Source organism: Aspergillus luchuensis, chromosome 2, assembly GCF_016861625.1.
Source record: "Aspergillus luchuensis IFO 4308 DNA, chromosome 2, nearly complete sequence".
NCBI classification, from domain to species: Eukaryota; Fungi; Ascomycota; class Eurotiomycetes; order Eurotiales; family Aspergillaceae; genus Aspergillus; species Aspergillus luchuensis.
In genome coordinates, this window is record NC_054850.1 from 3,882,950 (window position 1) to 3,906,163 (window position 23,214).

The following is a 23,214-nucleotide window of genomic DNA, read 5'->3' on the forward strand; positions in this document are numbered from 1 at the left end:
TCCAGAAAAGGATTTTGATAGTATCTAGTGGGCATGGCCAATCTGCAGGAACAGTGGAAGAACCATGCCAACAACAGAAGCGATCAGGTCCCTCATAGACTTGTCCGATGCTGACGGTGCTTCTCTATGGTCGCCGTATCCGTTGACCTGAGACTCACGTGACGATGAGTTCGGGCTGTTTTCCTGCATCGTGTGCATAGCAACGTATCTAGAAACATCAGTATCACCATGCACCGTAGGCGTGAAATATTAATGAACTTACAGGAATGTGCCAGCCGAGAACAAGAGAAGTACACCGGTTCGCCAGCGGTTCCCAACGCCATCACCTCCTGAGCCCGAGCCCATGATCTGCACAAACAAAAATGTCATGAGAGCACCCACAGGAGCAGCCAAACTGAAAATCAATAAATGCGCTCTAGCGGTACGACTAGAAAGGCCCTGCTTCAGTAGCACTGAGGTGAGGCCAAATGATGCGGGGGCTTTGTGAACCATGATGGCCAGGAAGATGATGAAGCTCAGCCCAGTGTCAGAGCTAGATGCACCCAAGGCGATTCCATCGGCGGCGGCATGAATGACAAGTCCAGTTGTCGTTGCAAAGCTGTGGCTTCTCCTGGGAATATTTCCGGCGTCAAGCAAGCCCCCCTCGCGTGACGGCGACGAATTACGCCGCAGGCCGGAACCCAAATTATCCAGCGAAATGTGATAGGGAATTCGCTCCTGTTTGGAGGATGACGCGAAGACGGGCAGTTTGTCGATGAGGTACATCAGTATAAAGCCACTAATGAGTGCAATTCCTATCCAAGCGTGGGGCGAGTTATCTTCGTCGTGATCCTCGCCTGTGTGATCGTCCGATGTATCGTCCTTGCGTCCCATAATTCTGGGCCTTTCATCTAGTGTAGAATGGGTTGTAGGTACCGTGACAGGTGCGGATGGCAGGTCGGATAGCACCGATCGAGGCGTAAGTTCGACATCAGAGGAATCTAGTCCTTCCAATGTCCTCGGGAAGTTGGTCACAGGTACAGCCTGGTGTTGCCAATTGACGGCTGTTGTCGATCGGCTGCTAAGTTCTTTCCGACTGCTAAGGGAGTTTGCGCTGTATAGGGTTTCGACTCCCTCCGGAATAATAACGATCAAAGATGTCCCAACCAGAACTCCCATACCAAGGGAGGATATCAATCTCAGCTGAGAAGGAGAAAGTGTGAAGGCGAGCGGTAGTGATCCCACGACAAATGATCTATGTGACGCAGCGGGGCAAAGCAAATTAGCATTGACAGTTCGCACCGAGCAGGCGACAAGTTCCAAGGGGTAGTCGACTCACGTAATGGCCATCACAATGCTCAATGCGAGCAAAGTGAAGAGTCCCTCCATGATCGGCCTCTTGTTCCAGAGCTTCGTCCGTGCTCTAGAAGGTTTCACTCATGTTGCCAATTCCAAGACCAAAATTCTCGATATGCCCCTGATCCCGCGGCAGCGGTGATGGCGTCTAAATAGAAAAGCGGACAGGCGAGCTGGAAATAGGCCCGGAGAAGCAAGTGAGACAGGGGAGACGATGGAGAGCGGGCGGAAAGCAGGTGTTCCAAGGCGGTAGGAGACAGAAGAACTGAAAACGTGGCGGAGGTGGACGGCCCTGATTATGGATTGATTGCGATTTGCCGCAGTGGGAAAGGCACGCCCCAGTCCGAGGCACGGGAGACCCACTGCCGCCCCAGGGATGGTTTATAATTATCTCTTCGGCTTCATGTTCTTCTTTTACTTACAATGTATGGGGTAAACACATGAAAGGTTATTGTGAATTTGCTCAATCTACCTATGAGTACATGTTGATGGCTTCCAAGCATCGGTGAATTATCGATTTAGCCAGCCGACAGGCCGCAATATCCAGACTTCCGTGGGCATCAGTTCCGGGAGGGTTAACATCATGTCTGTTCCTCATACTTCAGGTCCATGGCGGTTGTAATCCTTCATTTGGATCCCAATGATATCCTTCAGCCGTGCTTCCTTTATCTGGATTTGTTCTGCAGACACCGTTCCATAGGCTTCATTCACTTGTGCAATGACCTTTTCCTTCCACTCCGTTCTTTCGTCCCCCTCCACGTTGATTCTCCCCTGCCCATCCCATATGGTTTGCATAGTGCCACCAAGCTTGTTCAAGAAGGAACTTATGCCACCTTCTCCCCCGCCATACTGATAGCTCTCAAACACACCGTTTCCAGCCCATCGTGGTCCCAAACTAGCCATCAGTATCGTGTCCAGGTCCTTTGCATCTACAACATCTTCCTGAACCAGATAGCAAGCTTCCCGTAGTAGGGCGAAGGCTAACCGATTTCCCACAAACCCTGGAATCTCTTTTCGAATGACCACAGGCCTATGTCTCGATCCAGGTAGAGAGAAGTATTCACGAGCAAATTCCACCCGCTCAGCGGAAGTTTCTGGCGCCGGTACGATTTCGAGAAGAGGCATTATATTCGGTGGATTGAAAGGATGCACAACAAGCAAGCGAGATTTGTCCTGCATCTTGGCTTGCTGAATAGAAGCAGCAATTCCAGAAGTGCTTGTCCAGAAATGCGCAGAAGACGGGGCTACTGCTTCGATCCGGGTCCAGGTAGTTTGTTTCCAGTCAACATTTTCCGGTCCTTGCTCCTGGACAATGGTCGCCGACGCGCATGCGCTTTCTAGGGTCGAGTGAATTCGCAGACGGCCAGAAGAGACAAGAGACGCTACCAATGACGTTGATGGTTGAGATTCAGGACTTGACCTAGGGTCGGTATTTGGTGATGGCAGCTCGCTCATGTAAATCGGTAGCGTCTTATGGATATATTGCTCGAAATCCGGTCTGGTATCGAAGACATCAACTATGTTGCTCTCACGAGAGAGATGAAGCGCTGCCATGGATATGCCGATGGTTCCCAGACCGATCAAGGCTATCCGCTGTGAGCTGTACACTGACATGTTGATGGTGCCAAAGATTTGAACGACCTTATTGGAGCTGTGAATTTGCGTTAAGATGACTGTGTAGAGAGCCAATGGCATCAACTGGGCAAGTTGTATGACAGTCTGGGGTTTATGTTTATCGCAGCAGCAGTGGAATCAATTGCGGGGTGCCAGAGATAACTTGCCCCGCCATTGTAGTTCTTAAGAACTACTACTACTAACAAATCAATGAGTCGTCTAGTATTGGGCCGGGGACCTGGAGCCGAGGCACAGCACCTGATTTTCGGACCACCGATACTCTACCTCCTAGAGTACAGAGTCTTGACTTCGTGCTCAAATGAATCCATTTTCAAATAGTTCTTGAAGATTCATGTATGCGAGGTTAGTATGTTAATCCCTACGTCGACGTCATATGAGGCTGCCAGTTTGGATATATTTTGTCGCAGCCATTCATAGAAGGCCAGCACAACTACTGCGAAACTTATGCTAAGACTAAGATTGTAAAGGGATTGAAGTGTCTCCATGCATACCTAATGAGATTTCTTTTCTTTTTCTTTTTTGGTGGCAGAGCTCTTTGTCTCATTATCATCTCATCTGACAGACTGCGGAGGAATCCTACCGGCGCTAAACCGAAAACGGTTATAGCTAGCTAGCTCCGCGCAACGCGAGATTCGAAAGAGCAACACGCGCCATCTTCCAGGCAATCAATTAAAGCTCCTGCGCTCTCCCACTCAAGCCATCTCTAACCCAAGTCTCTGCTACAGTAGTTGGCTCTCCACTCGGCAACTGGCACAATGAGTGAAGGCGACTGTAATTATACCCCTTTCTCACTCCATTGTCATCATATTCCATGTTGCGAGTCGGCTGACTGAATTGGCCTCAACTTAGGGACTTGCGACGCCAACGATGCCGTCCATCTGACGATCGTCCAACCCGGCGAGACGAAAGTCAAGACGATTTCCAGCTTTCACCCTCAGTTCACATATCCCATCTTCGGCGATGAGGAGCAAATATTCGGTTATAAAGGGTTGATTATCCGCTTGCGGTTTGCAGCCCATGACCTCCGCCCGAATATCAATATCTCTTACGATGAGAAGTTCAAGCCCGTTGGCGATATTGCCGCTGTCGACCTGCTGGAAACATTGAAACCCTGGGTTCCGGAAGGTTGGTCGCTGTCTGTTCCAGATAAGAATAACCTCTGTTCCCTTTTGGCTAACTCAGGCGCATTATTACAGAGGCCTTCGGTTTACTTCCCGACTATGAAAAGGCTGTCCAGGAGGACGAAGACGCAAAGGACTTTGTACCACCTGGCAAGCTCGTTCACAGCTATGTCACTCGAGACAGAAATCACGAAATTTGGGCCGGCTCTCTCGCTGATCCTCAAGTTCGACGACTACTGGACCGCGCGCAAATCTTTGTATCGCTGTTCATCGAAGCCGGTACACCTTTGGTCACGGATGATCCTGAATGGACACTTGAGAGATGGACAGTCTACTTTGTGTATGCTTTATCCCGTCCTATGTTTTTCTACAGCTAACGAAGTTGAAGCTATGAGAAAGTGAAACCGCCTACGCCAACAGCTTCCCAGTACTCCATTGTCGGATATGCGACCACTTATCGCTGGTGGTTCTACCAGCGAGACAATACACAGGGTCGGACAGTTGTGAACGATCCATTCCCAGCACCCGAGATCAGACCTGCTCAGCTGCCGGCTCGGCTGCGAATCGCTCAATTCTTGGTTTTGCCTCCTCACCAAGGCTCGGGACATGGGACTCATCTCTACACCACCATCCACGCCGCATGCTTCAAGGACCCAACAATCACCGAGTTGACTGTCGAAGACCCAAACGAGGCTTTCGATGCCCTCCGCGACACTGCAGACTACCACATCTTGTTGCCGGAGTTCCTCGGGCACAAGGTAGACATCAATCCCAACCCTTACGGAGAGCTCTCAAAGAGGCAGCGCCCTCGACGCGTCCCAACATCGGCACTGATCCCTACGAAGTTGTTGCATGACATCCGTTCAAAATTCAAGATTGCTTCCACTCAATTTGCTCACATTATGGAGATGTATCTTCTGGGGCAAATACCTGCCAAGAATCGCCTAGCCGGGGGAGCCAATATGTCCCGACTACTAATCAAGAAGCACAATGCCGAGGATCCCAACGACCGCCGATACTACTGGTGGCGCATGCTCACTAAGCAGCGTCTCTACAAGCGTCATCGGGATCTACTCATCCAACTGGACTCGAGCGAGCGCGTCGAGAAGCTGGAGGAGACCGTGACGAATGTCGAGGAGGGCTATGATGCTCTTCTCAAGGCCTTCAACGCCCGCGAGGAAGCACTGAAGGCCAAGGAAGAGGAGGCCGGTGTGCTTGCAACCCCAGAGTCGACCGCTGTCCTGGGCGATGCAAGCAGCAGAGATCAGCGGGTAAAGCGAAAGCTCACAGTGGAAGATGAAGAAGATGAAGCCGAGAACGAAGAAGCAGCCAAGCGGACAAAGGTGTGAGCGATGCGTCTAATGTTCCTATATGCATGCCGTTCACCCACCATTTCATTGTAATATTAAACATTATGAAATACTAAGACCACCCTTTTGCCATGAGCCATAACCATATCCTGAACTCCCATACTCCACGATTAGTATTATTACACATGAAGCCATAGTCCCTCATGAATGATAGCTGGGCGGTGGCGACCCCATACTATCCAGGGTATCTATTGTCCCCGACAACGACTTACAATCCACACTCTTCAAGCTACTCGTTCCCGTCGACAAAGTAACCGTCGCCAACCCGACCGTCGACGACGCCTCCGTATCCGACTCCTCTCCACTTCCACCCTTCCCATTCAGACCAACATCCACATCATAACCACCCACTTCCTGAGCCACTGCCACCTTGGCCCGCGGCGGTGCACTTTCCCTCACCAACTCTCCCACATACTCCAACGCCTGTCTGAAACCATGTATCTCCGCCTGCATAGTAACAGGAACAGGAGCATCCGCCCCAGCAAACACACCCTCGCCCTCATCATCAGACAACCTTCCCATCTCCACGTCCCTTTCCCGCACACCAACAGACCCCATCACAACTGCCCCATCATCATAGCTAAACCCCTGATCTTGGCACTGATACTGATAGTAAGAAGTCTTCCCTTCCCACCATTGCTTCCATCGATGTCTCCTCGCAGCGGCTTTGTACGCCCTCCGAGCTTTCCGCTCCTCGCGCTGGGCAGCCCGGTCTACTCGGCATCGCTGGCAACGCATTGTGTTGCTGCCGATTCGGTATGCCAGAGCGCAAAGCGCAATGATGCAGATGAGGACGCTCAGGTTGATGAAGTAGTCGCGGAGAGTGAGGGCCGAGAGCTTTTTCAGGAGGGAGGCGAGCCACTGGAATTTGAGGAGGGTGTGGATGTGGTCATTGTGATTGGGGTTGTCGTTGTTGGCGTTCTTCATGATGTGGGTGTCTATAAGGGTTGTTTAGAATGTGGGATATGGTAGATAGTAGTGAGCGGGGGACTAACCGGCTGCTGTTGAAATTGTAGTGGATGATGGTGATGGTAGAGGAATGGGTGCACCGGCTGCCAGGCGGGTGAAGTTGGTGGTGGTGAGACATATTAGAGTTAACTTTGTTAGTAGCCATTGCATGGTGGTGGTTGTGTGGGAGGTGCTACATGGACGTGGGAAGAAAGACATGGGATGGAGGGTATTATAGGTTCATGTAGTTGGCGCAGTTGGGGTGGATTGTAGAGAGTGAGACAGTGGTGATGTAGTAATAGATTGGTAAATAGGTACAGACGATGTTGTATTCATGAGCAAACTACCTAGGACAGAGAGTGAGAGTCATACGGGCTTTAGGACAGAGTTAAATGAATGGACATCCTTGGCCCTCGGGCCTCCTCTCCCAAGACCGGAGACAGACGGAGTTTACTAAAGAACCCTGTCTCATTAATTAGTGAGTATTATAGCCAGACACTAATCACAGTCACAACTCTAAAGTAGGGCACGTTACTTTGCTCTTACTGGTGCCAATCCAGATAAGCAGCAGCGCCGGGCGGATCTCGGCCCCATGTTTATCCGGCACTCTCCGTCGTTGCGAGCACCGCTGCTGGGGAGCTCGCGGGGAGCTTTCTTGGATTCATATTTACTCTGACGTCGTCAAGAAGGCTTCTATTTCGCTTTGAACTTCCTCTTTTCCTTTGACAGAATACGGCGACTTTATTAGAGTCTTTTCATTCTTTGCTTTTCACCTCTCACGGAGTTGGCTCCATCTGTGTTTCGATCCGCCCACAACGTCGATCCGTCCATATTGATCACAAGATCGCAAGATGGTAATCACCTCTGAATCCTACCAAAATCTATTATATCTGCTGTAGTTACTAACCCTCACATGAACAGTTACCTCTCGGTCTCCTGACGGCCGCGCAAGGCCACCCCATGCTCGTGGAACTCAAGAACGGCGAAACCCTCAACGGACACCTTGCCAGTTGCGACAACTGGATGAACTTGATACTGAAGGAAGTTGTTCAGACGAGCCCTGAAGGTGATCGCTTCTTCCGGCTACCGGAGGTCTACGTCAGAGGAAACAATGTGAGTTGCAATCCTGCGTCCACCCTGAATCGTATTCAATGCCGCCCCTCAGTTCCTCCCCCTAATCGCTTATAGATCAAATACCTGCGAATCCCCGAAGAAATCATAGAGATGGTGAAGGAGCAACAGGCGAACCAATCGCAAAATCGCAACCGCGGACCGCGTGAGGGTGGTCGGGGTGACCGAGGTCGTGGTGGAGGCCGGGGTCGTGGACGTGGCCGCGGCCGTGGTGGCAGAGACGCTTGAAGTGTTATTGGTTTTCTATCTACGAAAGAATGAGAGAGATTATGAGCGATACCCCGGGGGGCAAGGTTTAGTAGGGATTGAGTTCGCTAGGAAATGTCCGTTTTGACGGGTTAGTCGAGCATGGCCTTGGCGTATCTGGTTGTATTTGTCAATGGGAAAACATGCCACCTAGGCGTCCTTCTTTTTTCCAATATGATTGTAGTGTACGGATTACACAAAAAAAAGTCAAAATTCGTTGAGCCTTGTCCGTAGGCTTTCGTCTCTGTAACTTTGCATGCATAGCGTCACGGTCACGTGCAGATATAGAGCTTCTTTCGGAGACCGACCAAGTTGTAGAGAATCTTCCGTCATTGCAAGGGCTCGAGATGCCGCGAACGACCCTGGTACTCGATGGACTGTGGTATTGCCTTTGTCCGTCATTTAACGCTGCGACCTTCAATCGAGCTACACCTTCCTTTACAGCAGGGAGACGCATCCCTAAACATGATCGCATAACCGCTCTACGAAGCTCAATCTCGGATCCTCCGCGAAGATGCCTCACCAATTTTACCCCACGACCGACCGACGCAACCATTGAAATTGTCGAAGACAATAGACACACTTTTACTAATTCCTCATCATCCTCCGATCAACAACCCTTCGATCCTGACGATGCAGGCGCGCAGGACAATGTACGCCCAGGGGACCTTTTATCGCCAATGGAGCGATTGACCAAGCCGCCACCAGGCGTACCCAAGTATTTCAAACACCTACCTTCGCAACGTCTAGAAAATAGGCTACAGGAGCGAGTAGCTCGATATCCGAGAGTTCTAAGTGCAACGCAAATCCTGCGTGTTCTAATCCGAGACCGCCATGTCCGCCCGGAGATGCGACATTACCGGGGGTTGATTCTTGCTAATTCGGATCCCGAACGCGGATCGCCACAGGCTGTTCGCGCATTACTAAAGGAGATGGAGGAAAATGGGATACCGGCTGATTCGGGGACACTTCATGCAGCGCTACAGGTATGATCTTCGAGTCTGGAAACGAGGCACTTGCTGACGTGCTCGCTTTTACTTTCAGGTCCTTGCGGTTCATCCGGACTACCTCCTACGTCAGGAGATTGTGCGCACGCTTCGAGACCGATGGCTTCCGTTGAGCCCCGCCGGATGGCACTTTGTGGTCGCTGGGTTGATTCGGGAGCACCAGTTCGAGCTGGCGTTGGATCATGTCGAGCAGATGGAGAGGAAGGGTATGGTCGTTGAGAATTGGCTGCATAGCCTACTTATATATTACCTTTGCGACTTTGGAGAGTTCGACGAGGTGGTCCGGCTGATGCGCTCACGGACAAGCCAGGGTCTAGACATGAGCTCGGAATTGTGGTTGTACGTGCTGGAGGTGGCGAGCGCTGCTCTGCACTACGATACTACACGGTACATTTGGAGACAGATGGTGGAGCTGAGATATCTTCATCCTGGTTATCCGCTGTGCAGCAATGTCCTTAGTGTGGCGGCGCGCGCTGGAGATACCGAGCTGGCGGCATCGGTGATCCGCTTCCTCGTCGAGGTCAATGTGCAGCCTCAATTGGATGACTACGAGAAAATGGTGGAGGCCCATGCTGTGTCGGGGTCTTTGTATTCTGCATTTGAGGTGCTGTGTAAGATGCATATGGCGGACATTGCGGTAGAGCACCGCTCCACTCGTGCCATTCTTACGCATCTGCTGCAGAGTAGAACGACCCCACGTGGCGCATGGACAATGCTGAAGCAATTGAAGGCCACCAAACTGACGGTGCCGCTTGGCTGCGCCAAAGTGGTGTTGGAGATGTGCGAGCACGAAGCCCTCGATAACCCGTCGGTGGTGTACGAGGGAATCGCGTTTTACAAAGAACTCTATGCGCTCTGTCCAGGCAAGGCCGACGTTACTGTCTACAACATTCTCCTCGGGATGTGTCGACGGGCGCGCAATACCGAGGCGGGCATGTTCATCGCGAAGGAGATGGCATCTCTCGGCGTGATCCCGGACCAAGGAACATTCGAGCATCTCATCGTCATGTGTCTGGAAGCAGGCAACTTTGAGTCCGGGTACATGTACCTGCAAGATCTGCTGGGCCGGGGGATCCGCCCCGGCGAGGAGACACGAGCTGCCATCCGGGAGCTCTGTTCTCCATCAGAAGACCAATTCGCGTCGCGCCTCAGGCATCATCCGCAGATCCAGGATGGGTCAGTGGGATGTCTTGTGGACGAGATCAGTAATACTCACGAGCCGCCGGATTCGACGGAGCAGGAAGAGGGGAACGGGAAGGAGGAGTCGTTTCATCGCTCGGGACAGACACCGACCCAGGCAGAGATGGAACGGCAGGCGTTGCATAAACTCCGACGGGCCGCAGCCAAGGAGAGACGCAAGCGAAAGAGACGACTAGCAGCCATCGCACAGGGGCAAGAAGAGGAAGGCTGGTTAGACTATGAGCCAGGGGGGCTTATTCCTGAGGACCAGCTCAATGCGAAGAGTAACGATTGAGCTGGGGGATAGAAATGGGCAGCTGGAAAGGGGGTGGTGTGTATCCTCCCTTCGTGTATACTATTACTGTATCTAGTGTAGAATCTTGGCCCCTATGCCAACAACCTAAGCGATGTACCTAATTTCACAGGGACACAAGCTGACAGACATCAATTGAGCTGTCAGGAGAAACACTTGTCCGTGATTACTTGACAGACTGATGCCCGTGCTACCATGTAGTAAAATTAAATCACCACAAACGTGCACTGTCTCTGCCCGGGACATTCGGAGAAAAAGGAATGGGGCGAGTGGGGAGACAAGCAGCAGCCGAGGCCAGGAAGGATTCAAGCCACAGGAACCATCATGCAGCCAGCAGAGTCGGGGGATAAGAATCAACCCACAAAAGTTAGATACTGCGTACTAACCCCTGCTCTATGTATAGTTAGTTTAGTTTTTTAGTTCTTGGTTAGTGTGGACTAGGAACCCTCATCTGCGACACGCGGGCGCAACATAATGGAACCATACCAGGAACCTCAAACCGCCGTTAGAATTCAATGCCCGGATTTTCAGCCCTGACCAGCGGTTTGAACTGGAGAGGGGAAAAAAAAAATGCTGGAATGGCTTTTCGTCCCACATGTCGGAGAAATTTGAGGTTTAATTTGTTTTGCGTGGGATATCGCCGAGGGGAGATTCAGGTTACTCCTGAACTAGATTAACTGTTGGTTCCTGGTTTGTTTGCTGTTGTACTGTGGGAGCCTGGGAAGGTTTCTATTCTTATCCGGGCTGCATGAGATTGGGATCGACTTGCATGGACCCTAGGAACTAACAGTACAGTAGTTTGGGATGTAAGGGAATGGATGTATGCATGAGTTGTCAATTGATTCTATTGTAGAAATTCGTTTTTCTCATCGGCCAGCACAGACAGCTTTCTTTTCTTAATCTTCCTCGTGTAACCATGCAAATCCACGACAAACCTAGTTAAACTCTTCATAGCTTTTTTTGGTCAAAGGGATAATCATATGGAGAACAAGAGACACACCAACACACACCGATCCTTTTTTAGTTCAAGGGATCGTCGCAGCTGGGCCAATGCTGGTTCGTTTCACCCGCAGCTCCACTTCTTCTTCCTCTCTCACTCCTCTTCTCTCTTACTCTCTGTTGGGGTCGAAATCAGAAGCAGTTTGGAGTTGCGCTTGTTTCTGGTTCTCCTCGCCACCTGCACATCATCCCCGGCTTATTATAACTATTCGCCTCTGTCCTTCCCTCTTTCTCACTACGATCTACGATCTACTATCTTACTTTCCTCCAATTTTATACAAAAGTATTGTATCCTTCAAATCAACTATTGATAATACTTAATTTCCTCCCTCTTATCTACTATCTCAATTACCAACTACCGCTTCACCCTTCAACGGTAGACATACATACATACACATCCTCCATTCGCCACTCGGATACTATACATCAAAACTTATTGTTACCCTCACCACCCAAACAAAGGAAATATACTCTATCAACATGCAGCTCCTCAACTACCTCCCCGTTGCTCTCACCACCCTCGGCCTCACAGCCTCAGCTTCTCCTCTCCGCCGTGCTGACAGCCCAGCCCTAACCTGGCACGTCTCCAACTTCACCACTGGCTGCTCCCCGGCCGCCTGCACCTACACCTTCAACATTTACGGCGTCGCTACGGCCAACACTCCCGGTTTCAATGCCACTTGCACTGGTAACTCCAACAACACCGCCCTGACTGCCTGTGGTGGCAACCCTCAGGTCCAGTCCCGCATCCAGCCCGCTACCTACCCGGAATGGAACATCCGAGTCGAGCATGCCTGGACTCTGCCCGGCGACATGGAATTCTATGCTTATGGCGAGACCAATGTCACCTCGCCGACACCGAAGTTCACCATTCCTGTCACGGAGGAATATGGTGTTGCTTAAATTGCGCCTATAGTGGAATCATTGGTGGAAAAGGAGGTTGGAAGTTAATGACTTGAGGTCATGAAATGGGGTTATTACAGTATAGATGATGATGACGGGCGGAATGAGGACAGAATACTGGAAATATTTGCGGTTTAGTTTATGTATCATATTGATTATGGATTTGATGGGCTGGTTCTTGATGACTGTTTACAGTTTGGTTTTCGTTGGGTTTATGATGAATAGGGTTGAGGATCTATAATGTCTGGTTACAGGATGGTCTGGTCACGATGATTGATTGATCTGGGAAAATACATCAATTAGTATAGTCGGAATCTACAATTTTTCAAATATACAAATATAACAACACCAATACACATCACAAGTTTTATGTTCCTTGATACAAAGATAATCGTTGTAGTCTGGGAGATGAATTGATGGGGTTGGAATGTGTCCCGGTGACATCATCCCGACCCTTGCAAGTAATCAAATGGCTTTTCCAATGTTTTCCCCGACAAGCTTGATCATTGTAGCAGCTGTGCACTGCCTCTCTCCCCTGTCAATCACTCTGTGCTTGGCCTATCTCATCCCATGGCAAATACATGGAATATATAACCTTGCACAGGTTTCTCCAGTCTATCTGGACCATCCATCTTCCAAGAGGATCGCCAGGTTGACCCGTGCGTCATTCGCCTGGCCACCTTGTCTCCGCCACAATTCCCTCACGATTCAGGTCTGTCTTTCTCCCCCTTGCATGTTCCTGAGTATCCCCTGATCAGTTCGAGTAGAAATTCCACGTCGCTTGATCTTATGGTAAGCACTAATACTCTCTAGCCACTCCCTATCCTTCTTAGTAGCTGACCATGAAATGACTGGAGCTACGTAGGCGTCCATCCTCCGGCAAATCGTTGCCGGCCCCCGGTTACAACATCCTGAAGCTGGTCTAGACTTATGCTATGTGACCGATAACAGTAAGCGACCAACCCTATCATTCTTTGCCTTTCGAATCACTCCCTCGTATTAACTGATCACCTGCTCTTGCGCGCCTTCAGTCATCGCAACCTCCGGGCCCTCCTCCAACTACCCGCAACGCGCCTACAGAAACCCCCTGGACGAGCTCGTCAAGTTCCTCGACTCGAAACACGACTCCGACTGGTGTATCTGGGAGTTTCGCGCTGAAGGCACCGGATATCCCGACTCAGAGGTCTACAACCGCATCCATCATTACCCATGGCCCGATCACCATCCGCCCCCGTTTGCGCTTATCCCCGCCATGACGGGCAGCATGCGCAATTGGATTCATCGGCTCGATGAGCCTGGCACCAAGGAGCTGAAGGATAAAAAGAAAGACAGAGTCGCTGTCGTCCATTGCAAGGCCGGAAAAGGCCGTAGTGGCACTGTGGCCTGCAGCTACCTGATAAGCCAGGAAGGGTGGAAGGCAGACGATGCACTGCAGCGATTTACCGAGCGGCGAATGCGAGTCGGATTCGGGGCTGGCGTGAGTATCCCAAGTCAGCTACGGTGGGTGGGATACGTGGATCAATGGACGAACCAGATGGGGAAGAAGTATATCGAACGGCCGGTGGAGATCCTCGAAGTGCATGTGTGGGGACTGAGAGATGGAGTCAAGGTCGCGGTAGAGGGGTTTGAGGACCAGGGGAAGAAGATCAAGAAGTATCATCTGTTCCATCGGAGTGAACGTACGGTAGTCGATGATGGGAAGTCGAAGACGATGCCCTTAGACCCAGTTCTAAACGGACCTACCGATAACAACAACAAGAAACAACCCCAATCCGCCGCGACCTTTCCAGCCAGAACAGAAGACAGCCCTCATCCATCCACCGATTCCCCCGCCAGAACAGACACTCCCCCGAAACATCTCTCCGCCATCGTCTTCCGTCCCAAGTCCCCCATCAGCATCCCCACCTCCGACGTGAACATCGACTTCGAACGACGCAGCAAGGCCGCCTACACCGGCTGGGCCATGGTAACATCCATTGCGCACGTCTGGTTCAACGCCTACTTCGAAGGAGGCGACCAACACGACTCCGGCGTCTTCGAAGCCGAATGGGAAGCCCTCGACGGCATCAAAGGCACAACGCGCAAGGGCGTCAAAGCCTTAGACCGACTGAAAGTCGTCTGGCGATATGCCAACCAACCAGGCACTTCCCACCCCGACACAGGAAGACCCATCTCCGAGCCCAAGCCCGGTGAACCAATTCCCGAAACTCAGCCACCGGACTGGCACATCCATAACGGCACTGGCTCCAACTCTGGTACTGACACCCCACGAGATCAAGACGATGAGAACACACCGCCGCCTCCCCCATCTAAAGAGCTAGAGGCCGACAAGGACCTCGAATCAGAACAAGACAGCAGCTCAACCAAACATAAACATAAAGACAAACATACTACTAACGAGCACGACCACGACCACGACCACCCCATCCTCTCAGACCTCAGCACCGCAGCCGCCTCCGCCATGTCTTCAATACCAGGACTAGGCAAACAGCTGGGTCTGCGCAAGCAAACCGACGAAAGCAAAGACGTGAGTCTTGCGGGCAGTAGCGGGGACGAGTCGGGGAGAAGTTCAGCTGCGCCTTCGCAGGCGAAGAAAGATACAAAGAATGAGTGGTCGTCTGTTGATGAGGGTAAATAGCACGGTAAACTCCTTGGGGGGAGATTGATCCAATGTATATGAACCAATCCTCTGATATGTATTTCCTGTTATATGTATAGGAGGGAGGTTCGACTGGATTGGACTGGTCTGATTTACGAGATTTTGTATATACTACATAGTTACACGATACAGGTATACGAATACGAATGTACTGACACTGCAGCGAATGACCAGGTAATTGTTTCCCAATAGGTGCGTGTATCTGCGTGCTTGATAATGTGTAGGCTTTCATAATAAGAACCCCTACGAGTATATAAGTAGTTTTATGGAGAACCTGGAAATGATAAATACCTAATAATCACCAATAACGAAACGATGCAATTTAGACTAAGGAAAAGAAACTAGGGCTCAAAGCATATAACCATACATATCGAGGTTACCATATCAGATCACAACCATACTAGCATATCTAACAGTAGATTATCTACACACAATGCCTTTGCTTGAACTTGCTAGTAGTAAAAAAGAACGAAACCAAGGAAATCAGACCCCGCAACTTAATCTCATTTCAACTCCGAATCTCGTCAATTTCCAACAAACTCCACAGGATAATGCCAAACATGCAAATTGTGTGCCAACAAAGTTGATTCAATACCTACAGCGGCACGAATCCCTCCATTCGCTGCCTCGATTCCCGCTCCTCCCGCTGTAACCGATCATTCTTCTTCCGCTCGTACACGGCCCGCACTACACGCTTCACTTGATCCTCACCCTGGGCGAAGTTCGCCTTCGCAAGACCGACCACTGAGTCGATTTGTTCCGGCGTGTAGACGAAGTTCCATGTAGAGAGGAAGTCGTCGACGTCTGGGTTGATGGTGCCCGGGTATGGAGTCAGAGGCTTAGCCGGGTCGGAGACGCGGGCTTTGGAAGTGTTTTCGGATTTGCGGGCAGGAGTGCGGGACTTGTGAAGGGAGGAGCTGGTGGGGAGCTCGGGGGCCGAGGGGTTGGGGAGTAAGGGGAAGTAGACGACGGCGATGCCTGCGTCTGGGCGCATGAGGTGGAAGTCGGATTCGGAGTGATCGGTGTCTTGTGGGTGGAAGAGGCGCTTGGAGGGTGGGGGTTCTTGGCCCGACACCATTTCTTGGGTGGTGCCTACCCAGATGTTGCAGTAGTCGAGGTCGGTGGAGGTGGAGGGATGGTTTTTCTTTTTATTTTGTGCACTTGTGGGTGGGGTGGTGGTTGTGTTGTTTGAGGTAGTATTTTGGTTGGTAGTAGGGCTGTTGAGTTTGCTCTTGTCCTGGGCTTCGGCCATCTTGTTGGCTAGCTCTTTCTGGGAGATGTTCTGGGCCTGACGGAGCGTTTCTTCGGTTTGTTTAAGTTGCTCGTCTTCCCTGGGCCATCCGGCGCCTATTGGCCAGCCCTTGACACCTCGTTGTCGAGCGTATCCGTCTACGACGGAGAGCCAGTTCTCTTGTTTGATATCGGCTGATGCGTCGAAGGCGATGATGACGTCGACGTCTCTGCCAGGTCTGAGAAGCGGGTAGATGGGGAGGTTGTTGCTCATGCCTGCATCCATGAGCCGGAGATGACGGCTTCGGAAGATGGACTCTGGACAGGACGGTGGCAGCTGATCTTTCATGCCGAGTACATAGTTTGGTATGGTGGCTGGGTCAATCGGGTGAACTCGTACTAGATCCTTCGTCTTGCCTTGGATGAGGGAGTCTATGCCGCTGAGGCCTGTGATGCCTTTGATAACGGGCCGTATCTCCTTGTAGTAATGAGACAGTGTAGCACAGAAAGCACTTCCCCAGACACCCATCAATGCGGGAACGCGCAGTTCAGGAATGGGGGAGATCTCTTCAGGTTTAACATTGACTCCACCGTGGAAGTGTCTTCCCAGCGCCCATGTCGGTATTCCTGCACTGAGCTCCTCGCAGAAGAATTCGTAGGGTGTAAACTCGAACCACTGAAACCATGCCTCGCTTTTCGACTCTTTAATCAAATCCTCTGGCTTCTCTCGTTTCTCGGGGTTCTCTTGGTTCTCGAGCACAGGAATCTCATGGCGGACAGCCGTATAGATGGGAAGTGGATGAGCTCCGGAGGCGAGGTTGTATCTCTGGTTCGAGAGCTTCAGATCCCTATCACAGACGCCTAATTCTCCCTTGGGCACCAGCAACCGCGCAGCCAAGAGCATGCCGTATATATCCACCAAGCCAAAATCGGCACCGGGATCACCTTTCAGTTTTTCGACCAAGCCGCTGAGAAGATACTTGTTTGTGGGAGCATTGGTGAGTAGCTTGAGGGCTGCCGGTGGAAAGGCCAAATGGACTCCCAGTCTGTTTTTTAGATGGTCGACCATTTTGTTGAAATTGCGCCCCGTGATGGACGAGTGGTAGAGCGTCTGCAGCCAACAACTGCCACTTACGCCAGCAGTATAGGTAACACAATCCCATAGGCCAGCTTCTTGAGTCGCGAGGTACGAGCCGGTGCCAGCGACAAGCGCACGCAGACCGCCACCCGAGCCGCACATGGCAATGATGGGAACATCGTCCGGATGTATTTCATCTTCAGGGATGTTCAGATAAGAGGCCAGCGCCGCCGTTGCGTATTTTTGCCGCTTCTGTCTGTACGCCAATTCTTCGTTGCAGAGTGTATCTCCAACTCGAACTTTGGCCTTGCGGAGAATTTCTGGGTTGATGTCTGGGTCGTGAGCTTCGTGCCAGATATCGTCTGCAAGGGAGCCAGGCGCCATGGAGAGCTCGCGCTGGAGCTTCTGCACCGACAGTGGAAGCAATCGGGTCCAGTCCGGAATGATATAGTTTTTGATGTTGTCGAGCTCAATCCAGTCGGGAGTGCCCACAGCCTGCTTCACCCCCTCGAACTTTTGCAGCACATTCGTCCATATCGAGCCTGCATCATGGTGCGGGTCTTCCTTGGAGCCATGACCCATCGGGTTCCAGTCGGAGCTTGCGGATGATTTATCCGACCGTTTATCAGAGTCCGGATTTGAGCTTGTTGAGAAGAAGCCTTTTGGGCCGGTCTGCAGCAGCAATTGCTTATTTGACTGAGTTCGGCCACTCGTAGTATAGAGGAGACCGCCGCCTAAGGCAATCAAGAGGGTAGGAGGAACAGTCCAGCGTAAACGCAGTGCCTTGGCAGCCCCCATGTTGCAATGGGTACTGCGTAGGATTGGGGAAGTGGCGGGAAGCAACATGCAAGTGATGAAGCCATGGCGGCCAGGCCACGACGATCGTGGCCGGACTCCATTCTTAAAGCGAAGCTGGAGCTGGAAGACGCGCCGGGAATCTGCCGGAAACATGACGACATGTCACGTGGGGCGCATCCAGGAAATCCTCGGCGCCGCAGACGGGCCGAACTTGCTGGATGGGGATTAGCGCCCCTCTTCTGTCCGGGGGAGATTGAAGGGCCACAAGCTTGCTTCTTGAGCTCCTCTCTCTCGCCTACTAGTATGCTTGCTTCATGAGGCCAGGTGCCTCATCGGCCAGCTGTTCTTTTTGCTGTCCTTCCCCTCTTTCTTCTCTTCTCTTGCCTGACCGCCAGGGTCAAAGACATGACATCATCTCCTTCCGTCGCGAGTGTCTAATTCCGGTTACGAATCCCTGATTGCCTGACACACTAGTGGGACCTGCGCCGATCGAGGTCGAATCCTCACAGCCATGGTTGCTCCCAGGAACGCCGCCTACGCGGAGGAGAGCGCGGAGGTCGAGGTGCTATACGCCAACCTCGAGAAGCTCAAACTCCTGACGAAGAAGATTCAAGGCTCTTTGAATCGCTTGGAAACCGGGGGCAATGTGGTGAAGCATGCGATCGGGCCAATCTACAGCAATACCCAATCGCTACAGATCACCAACAGCAACATAGATAAGGTCAATGAAGCCATTGAACGCCTCCGCCAGCCTCTGGATGCCAAGGGAAAGGAAGAAGGAATTATACGATCAAGGTATGCAGCATCTTCGCGGGTTCGGGCTTATTCAGGGAATGTTTGGCTGACATCTGTTCAGCCCCCAGACCGTCGGTTTGTCGCAATACCTCTCTGCTGTGAAGCGCGTGGAAAAGGCCTTGGTCGACCTCAACTCAACCAATCTACGATCGAACCAAAAAGCTATTTCCGAATTTACTTCTTTGCTGGTGCTTGGAAACTCCCAGCTCCAGGACATGCTCCGCGGCACACTGAGCGACTACGTTAATCCGATCGAACCATTACACTACTTAACTAAAGGTCGGTGTCTAGTACACAACCCTCACTCAGACATGAGATACTAATGATTTGCGCTTCACTGTAGAACTCTCATTCCCCTCGCTACCTGATGAAACTATCGCGGAGTTGGGCCCGGTATGTTCGGCTATCGGCTCTGCAGCGAGCTATGGGCCGCAACGGGGTGATGGCGGAAACCCCGCTCTCAAAATTTACGCCGATATTCGCGGACCATATATCACATCGAGCTTGCAGAACCTGGCCATAGCATCTCTCAATACTGTCAAACGACGGGCTGCCGACGGTCCCTACAGGCAAGGCACCAACGGTATCGGGATCTATTCCAACGCTTTAGAAAGCTTTATATATGCAGAACATGATATTCTCGTGCGGGTCTTTACAGGTGATCAACGGGGACTGGCTTTGCAGGCAACTTGCCGCTCCGCTTTGGGCGAATATGCGCAGACCTTGCGAGAGCTCAACCAGTATATCAGGGCAAACCTCATGACGGATTGCTTTTTGGCGTTCGAGATCATCGAGATTGTTACTGCCATGTCGTACCGGGTGGAGTCGAAAACAGGGGAGCTGAAAAGCCTATTCATCGAGGCTCTCAGGCCGGTTCGGGAGACGGCAAAATCGTCGCTTTCGGAGTTATTGGAGGAGACAAAACGCAAGGCCGCAGGGATTACCATGCTCCCGCCAGATGGCGGGTCAGTTCCCCTTGTCAATGAAGTCATGAGCTCCCTTACTACCCTGACGGGCTATTCGGGGCCGCTCGCATCGATCTTGACATCTCTGGGAGATGGAAACTGGCGGTCCACGACCAATGCAGCGCCCACGGCGCCCTTGGATGTCAGCCCGGACAGCATGACCCTTTTATCGCACTTCATACTCGATATGATCGAAGCTCTTATGATCGCCCTGGAAGCTCGAGGCCGAGCACTTCACCGCTCGAAGGCAGTCCAGGGCGTTTTCTTGTCCAACGTATTCTGTACAGTGGATCGCTCCATCCGTCAGAGTTCCGAGTTAGCCCGATACCTTGGCTCTGCCGACAGCATTGCACGAATCGACACATTCCGCAAACGGGCCACTTCGACGTATCTCGATGCATGGAAAGAAACTTCCCACTATCTTCTGGATGTGCAGTATACCTCTCGGGGCTCTGGCGGGTCAGCACGACCGGCATCTGGAGGTGTCGTCGACTCCGCCGCCATTGTTAAATCACTTTCATCTAAGGACAAGGACGCTATCAAAGACAAGTTCAAAGCTTTCAATGCTAGTTTCGATGAACTGGTGGGCCGCCACAAGGCACTGTATATGGAGCGGGAGGTGCGCGGGGTGCTGGCTCGGGAGGTCCAGGCTGTTCTCGAGCCACTCTATGCCCGATTCTGGGACCGCTATCATGAGATCGACAAGGGACGAGGCAAATATGTCAAATACGACAAGGGCAGTTTGTCGGCTCAATTGGCGGCGCTTGGATGAGGATGGAAATCTTAGATATATACCTACCTTACCTTCTTATATTCCTAATGTGATAATATGTGTAAAAATAAAGTCCTCCCCCACGATTTGGGCGTCATGTGGTGATAAGCAACTCCGGCGATAACGTGACCGATAAGCGGAGACCCCGCCGCGTTCATCCACTCCACTAGAAATTTGCTGGTCATCCCGCACAACTTTCGCCTCGCCCCTCCTCCGCCTTTTCCCCTTTTCCTCTTCCCTCAATTCCTTCTACAATCTTCTCAATTCCTCGCGGCCAAGATGTCTGCCAGTAACGATGTCTACCAGACCCCTCTCAACTCGCGCTACTCCAGTAAGTCACCCGATAACACCTCGGGCGACCTCCTGCCCTCATAGTGCGATATCGGACTAACGGGACACCAATCTTCAGGCGACGAGATGAAATATCTCTTCTCTCCCAGGAACCGTTTCTCTACCTGGAGACAGCTGTGGCTCTGGCTCGCCGAGGCCGAGAAAGGTAAACCATACTGCCCATTGTCGTGCTTTTGTCACCCCGTTTCCGTTGCCCGACTAACCCGCACAGAGCTCGGTTTGCCGATCTCCGACGAAGCCATTGAGCAGATGAAGGCCCATCTCACTATTCAGGACGAAGAATTCAAGGTTGCCGCTGAGGAGGAGAAGCGTCGTAGACACGATGTCATGGCTCACGTTCACGCCTATGGCCAGGTCGCTCCTGCCGCTGCCGGAATCATCCACTGGGGCGCCACCTCCTGCTACTGCACCGACAACGCAGACTTGATTTTCCTTCGTGACGGACTCGACATCCTCATCCCCAAGCTTGCTGTCGTCATTGACAAGCTGTCTGCCTTCGCTAAGCAGTACAAGGACCTGCCCTGCCTGGGTTTCACCCACGGACAGCCCGCTCAGCTTGTTACCGTCGGAAAGCGTGCCTCCCTGTGGATCCAGGACTTGCTCATGGACCTGAAGAATCTCGAGCGGGCTCGCGATGACCTGCGCTTCCGTGGTGTCAAGGGCACCACCGGTACTCAGGCCTCTTTCCTCCAGATCTTCGAGGGCAACCATGACAAGGTTGAGCAGTTGGATGAGCTGGTCACCGAGAAGGCCGGTTTCAAGTCTGCGTACATCATCTCCGCCCAGACCTACTCTCGTAAGATTGATGTCGATGTTGGCAATGCCCTCGGCTCTTTCGGCTCTACCTGCGAGCGCATTGGCATTGACATCCGTCACTTGGCCATGCTGAAGGAGGTTGAGGAGCCTTTCGAGAAGGACCAGATTGGTAGCAGTGCTATGGTGAGGAAAAAATTTCAAGGACCAATGAGAGCTACAGGAAATACTAACGTGGTTGGTCTGTGCAGGCTTACAAGCGTAACCCCATGCGGTCCGAGCGTCTGTGCTCTCTCGGAAGACACCTTCAGAACCTCCCCAAGGATGCTCTGGACACGTACTCCGCTCAGTGGTTCGAGCGCTCTCTCGTAAGTTTGCGAGATGTTTCTCGTTATCCGATTTCATTCATTAACGGCATGAACAGGATGACAGTGCTATCCGCCGTATCAGCATCCCCGAACTCTTCCTTTCGGCCGATGCCTGTCTCATCCTTTTGAGTGAGTTTTCAGCGCCTTTTCCACTCATCTCTCCCGATGCTGACAACTGTTAGACAACGTCACCTCAGGCTTTGTTGTTTACCCTGAAGTCATCAGACGCCATGTCAACGATGAGCTGCCCTTCATGGCCACGTAAGTTCCAGATGCCTCTAGCCCCATCTTGAAGCTCCAGCTAACCAAGAGACCAATTATAGTGAGAACGTAAGCCTTCCGCGTCCAGAACCGTGTCTTCCAATAATACTAACCATAGCATAACAGATCATCATGGCCTGTGTGAAGAAGGGTCTGTCCCGTCAGGACGCCCACGAGGAAATCCGTACGTCGCGCGGCCCCCAATCCAGTCCCACACTAGCTAGCCCTAACCTAACAACTTCTTGCGCTACAACAGGTGTCCTCTCCCACCAAGCCGCCGACAACGTCAAGAAGCTCGGCTTGAACAACGACCTGCTCGACCGCGTCCGTCGCACTGCTTTCTTCGCCCCCATCCTGGATGAGCTTGATGCTCTCCTTGACCCCAGCACCTTCGTCGGCCGTGCTCCCCAGCAGGTTGAGAAGTTCCTCTCCACCGAAGTGAAGGAGGCTCTCAAGCCCTACGAGGCCCAGGTCGCCAAGGCCGAGACCTCTGCCCTCTACGTATAGTTTCTTCCCGCACGCGCGCACATATAGACACGTCATGGAGTTATACCGAGCGGGTAGGCCGGACAGGAGCGAATTGGCGTTTTCTTCCTCCACAATCTCCCTACACAAAAGCGAAATCTAGTCATGCGATATGCCAGCGAAATCTGTTCCAAGTACCTTGGTTTGACTAAAAACGGAAGAAAACTAGAAAGGCCGTTTTAGCAGATTCCAGCAGTCTAAAAGACCATGTGTATAGATAATATAATTGATGAAATGATACGAGAAGTTAATAATGCATGTTGAGCACGTTCAATAAATATTCTCCTTGTTGGTCTCTATGTTTACAGTTTAAGTGACGTTACACGATGTACCTGTCCAGCGGAGAGGTACATACTACATACCCATTGTACTTTCCGTCCCCTTATTGGAAGCCTAGAACGCAGTGGCAGGGAAGTTGCTGCTGCAGCCCCGACGGCCCAACCAGTCGGCTGTGGTAAAACAGAGTTTTGGC

At 51.8% G+C, this 23,214-nt stretch overlaps 11 protein-coding genes across 11 annotated transcripts; 7 read left to right on the plus strand and 4 right to left on the minus strand.

The window, feature by feature from the left end:
• Positions 1-24: 24 nt before the first annotated feature.
• On the minus strand, positions 25-1,368 carry AKAW2_21270A (Mn(2+) transporter ATX2; the record flags this gene model as incomplete). Its single annotated transcript, XM_041686075.1, has 3 exons — positions 25-208; positions 263-1,234; positions 1,319-1,368. 3 exons carry the CDS (start codon positions 1,366-1,368, stop codon positions 25-27), a joined length of 1,206 nt encoding a protein of 401 aa, XP_041540096.1.
• A 561-nt stretch (positions 1,369-1,929) lies between these two features.
• AKAW2_21271A (uncharacterized protein) lies at positions 1,930-3,030 on the minus strand (the record flags this gene model as incomplete). Its single annotated transcript, XM_041686076.1, has 1 exon — positions 1,930-3,030. The coding sequence occupies one exon, from the start codon at positions 3,028-3,030 to the stop codon at positions 1,930-1,932; it is 1,101 nt and encodes a 366-aa protein (XP_041540097.1).
• A 695-nt stretch (positions 3,031-3,725) lies between these two features.
• Positions 3,726-5,440, plus strand: hat1 (histone acetyltransferase catalytic subunit HAT1; the record flags this gene model as incomplete). The annotated part of the gene is made up of 4 exons (XM_041686077.1): positions 3,726-3,741; positions 3,820-4,095; positions 4,167-4,431; positions 4,480-5,440. 4 exons carry the CDS (start codon positions 3,726-3,728, stop codon positions 5,438-5,440), a joined length of 1,518 nt encoding a protein of 505 aa, XP_041540098.1.
• Positions 5,441-5,602: 162 nt separating this feature from the next.
• Positions 5,603-6,628, minus strand: AKAW2_21273A (uncharacterized protein; the record flags this gene model as incomplete). Its single annotated transcript, XM_041686078.1, has 2 exons — positions 5,603-6,399; positions 6,457-6,628. 2 exons carry the CDS (start codon positions 6,626-6,628, stop codon positions 5,603-5,605), a joined length of 969 nt encoding a protein of 322 aa, XP_041540099.1.
• A 632-nt stretch (positions 6,629-7,260) lies between these two features.
• LSM4 (U6 snRNA-associated Sm-like protein LSm4) lies at positions 7,261-7,768 on the plus strand (the record flags this gene model as incomplete). Its single annotated transcript, XM_041686080.1, has 3 exons — positions 7,261-7,263; positions 7,331-7,522; positions 7,598-7,768. The coding sequence occupies 3 exons, from the start codon at positions 7,261-7,263 to the stop codon at positions 7,766-7,768; spliced, it is 366 nt and encodes a 121-aa protein (XP_041540100.1).
• Positions 7,769-8,133: 365 nt separating this feature from the next.
• On the plus strand, positions 8,134-10,267 carry AKAW2_21275S (pentatricopeptide repeat protein; the record flags this gene model as incomplete). Its single annotated transcript, XM_041686081.1, has 2 exons — positions 8,134-8,772; positions 8,831-10,267. 2 exons carry the CDS (start codon positions 8,134-8,136, stop codon positions 10,265-10,267), a joined length of 2,076 nt encoding a protein of 691 aa, XP_041540101.1.
• A 1,497-nt stretch (positions 10,268-11,764) lies between these two features.
• Positions 11,765-12,187, plus strand: AKAW2_21276S (uncharacterized protein; the record flags this gene model as incomplete). Its single annotated transcript, XM_041686082.1, has 1 exon — positions 11,765-12,187. The coding sequence occupies one exon, from the start codon at positions 11,765-11,767 to the stop codon at positions 12,185-12,187; it is 423 nt and encodes a 140-aa protein (XP_041540102.1).
• A 789-nt stretch (positions 12,188-12,976) lies between these two features.
• On the plus strand, positions 12,977-14,825 carry AKAW2_21277S (putative phosphatidylinositol-3,4,5-trisphosphate 3-phosphatase; the record flags this gene model as incomplete). Its single annotated transcript, XM_041686083.1, has 3 exons — positions 12,977-12,979; positions 13,053-13,137; positions 13,219-14,825. 3 exons carry the CDS (start codon positions 12,977-12,979, stop codon positions 14,823-14,825), a joined length of 1,695 nt encoding a protein of 564 aa, XP_041540103.1.
• A 616-nt stretch (positions 14,826-15,441) lies between these two features.
• AKAW2_21278A (putative phospholipase A2 (PlaA)) lies at positions 15,442-18,000 on the minus strand (the record flags this gene model as incomplete). Its single annotated transcript, XM_041686084.1, has 1 exon — positions 15,442-18,000. One exon carries the CDS (start codon positions 17,998-18,000, stop codon positions 15,442-15,444), a length of 2,559 nt encoding a protein of 852 aa, XP_041540104.1.
• Positions 18,001-18,463: 463 nt separating this feature from the next.
• Positions 18,464-20,484, plus strand: EXO70 (EXO70 family protein; the record flags this gene model as incomplete). The annotated part of the gene is made up of 3 exons (XM_041686085.1): positions 18,464-18,747; positions 18,809-19,026; positions 19,091-20,484. The coding sequence occupies 3 exons, from the start codon at positions 18,464-18,466 to the stop codon at positions 20,482-20,484; spliced, it is 1,896 nt and encodes a 631-aa protein (XP_041540105.1).
• A 417-nt stretch (positions 20,485-20,901) lies between these two features.
• ade13 (adenylosuccinase ADE13) lies at positions 20,902-22,221 on the plus strand (the record flags this gene model as incomplete). Its single annotated transcript, XM_041686086.1, has 4 exons — positions 20,902-21,774; positions 21,840-21,956; positions 22,013-22,085; positions 22,139-22,221. The coding sequence occupies 4 exons, from the start codon at positions 20,902-20,904 to the stop codon at positions 22,219-22,221; spliced, it is 1,146 nt and encodes a 381-aa protein (XP_041540106.1).
• Between the last annotated feature and the right edge of the window lie 993 nt (positions 22,222-23,214).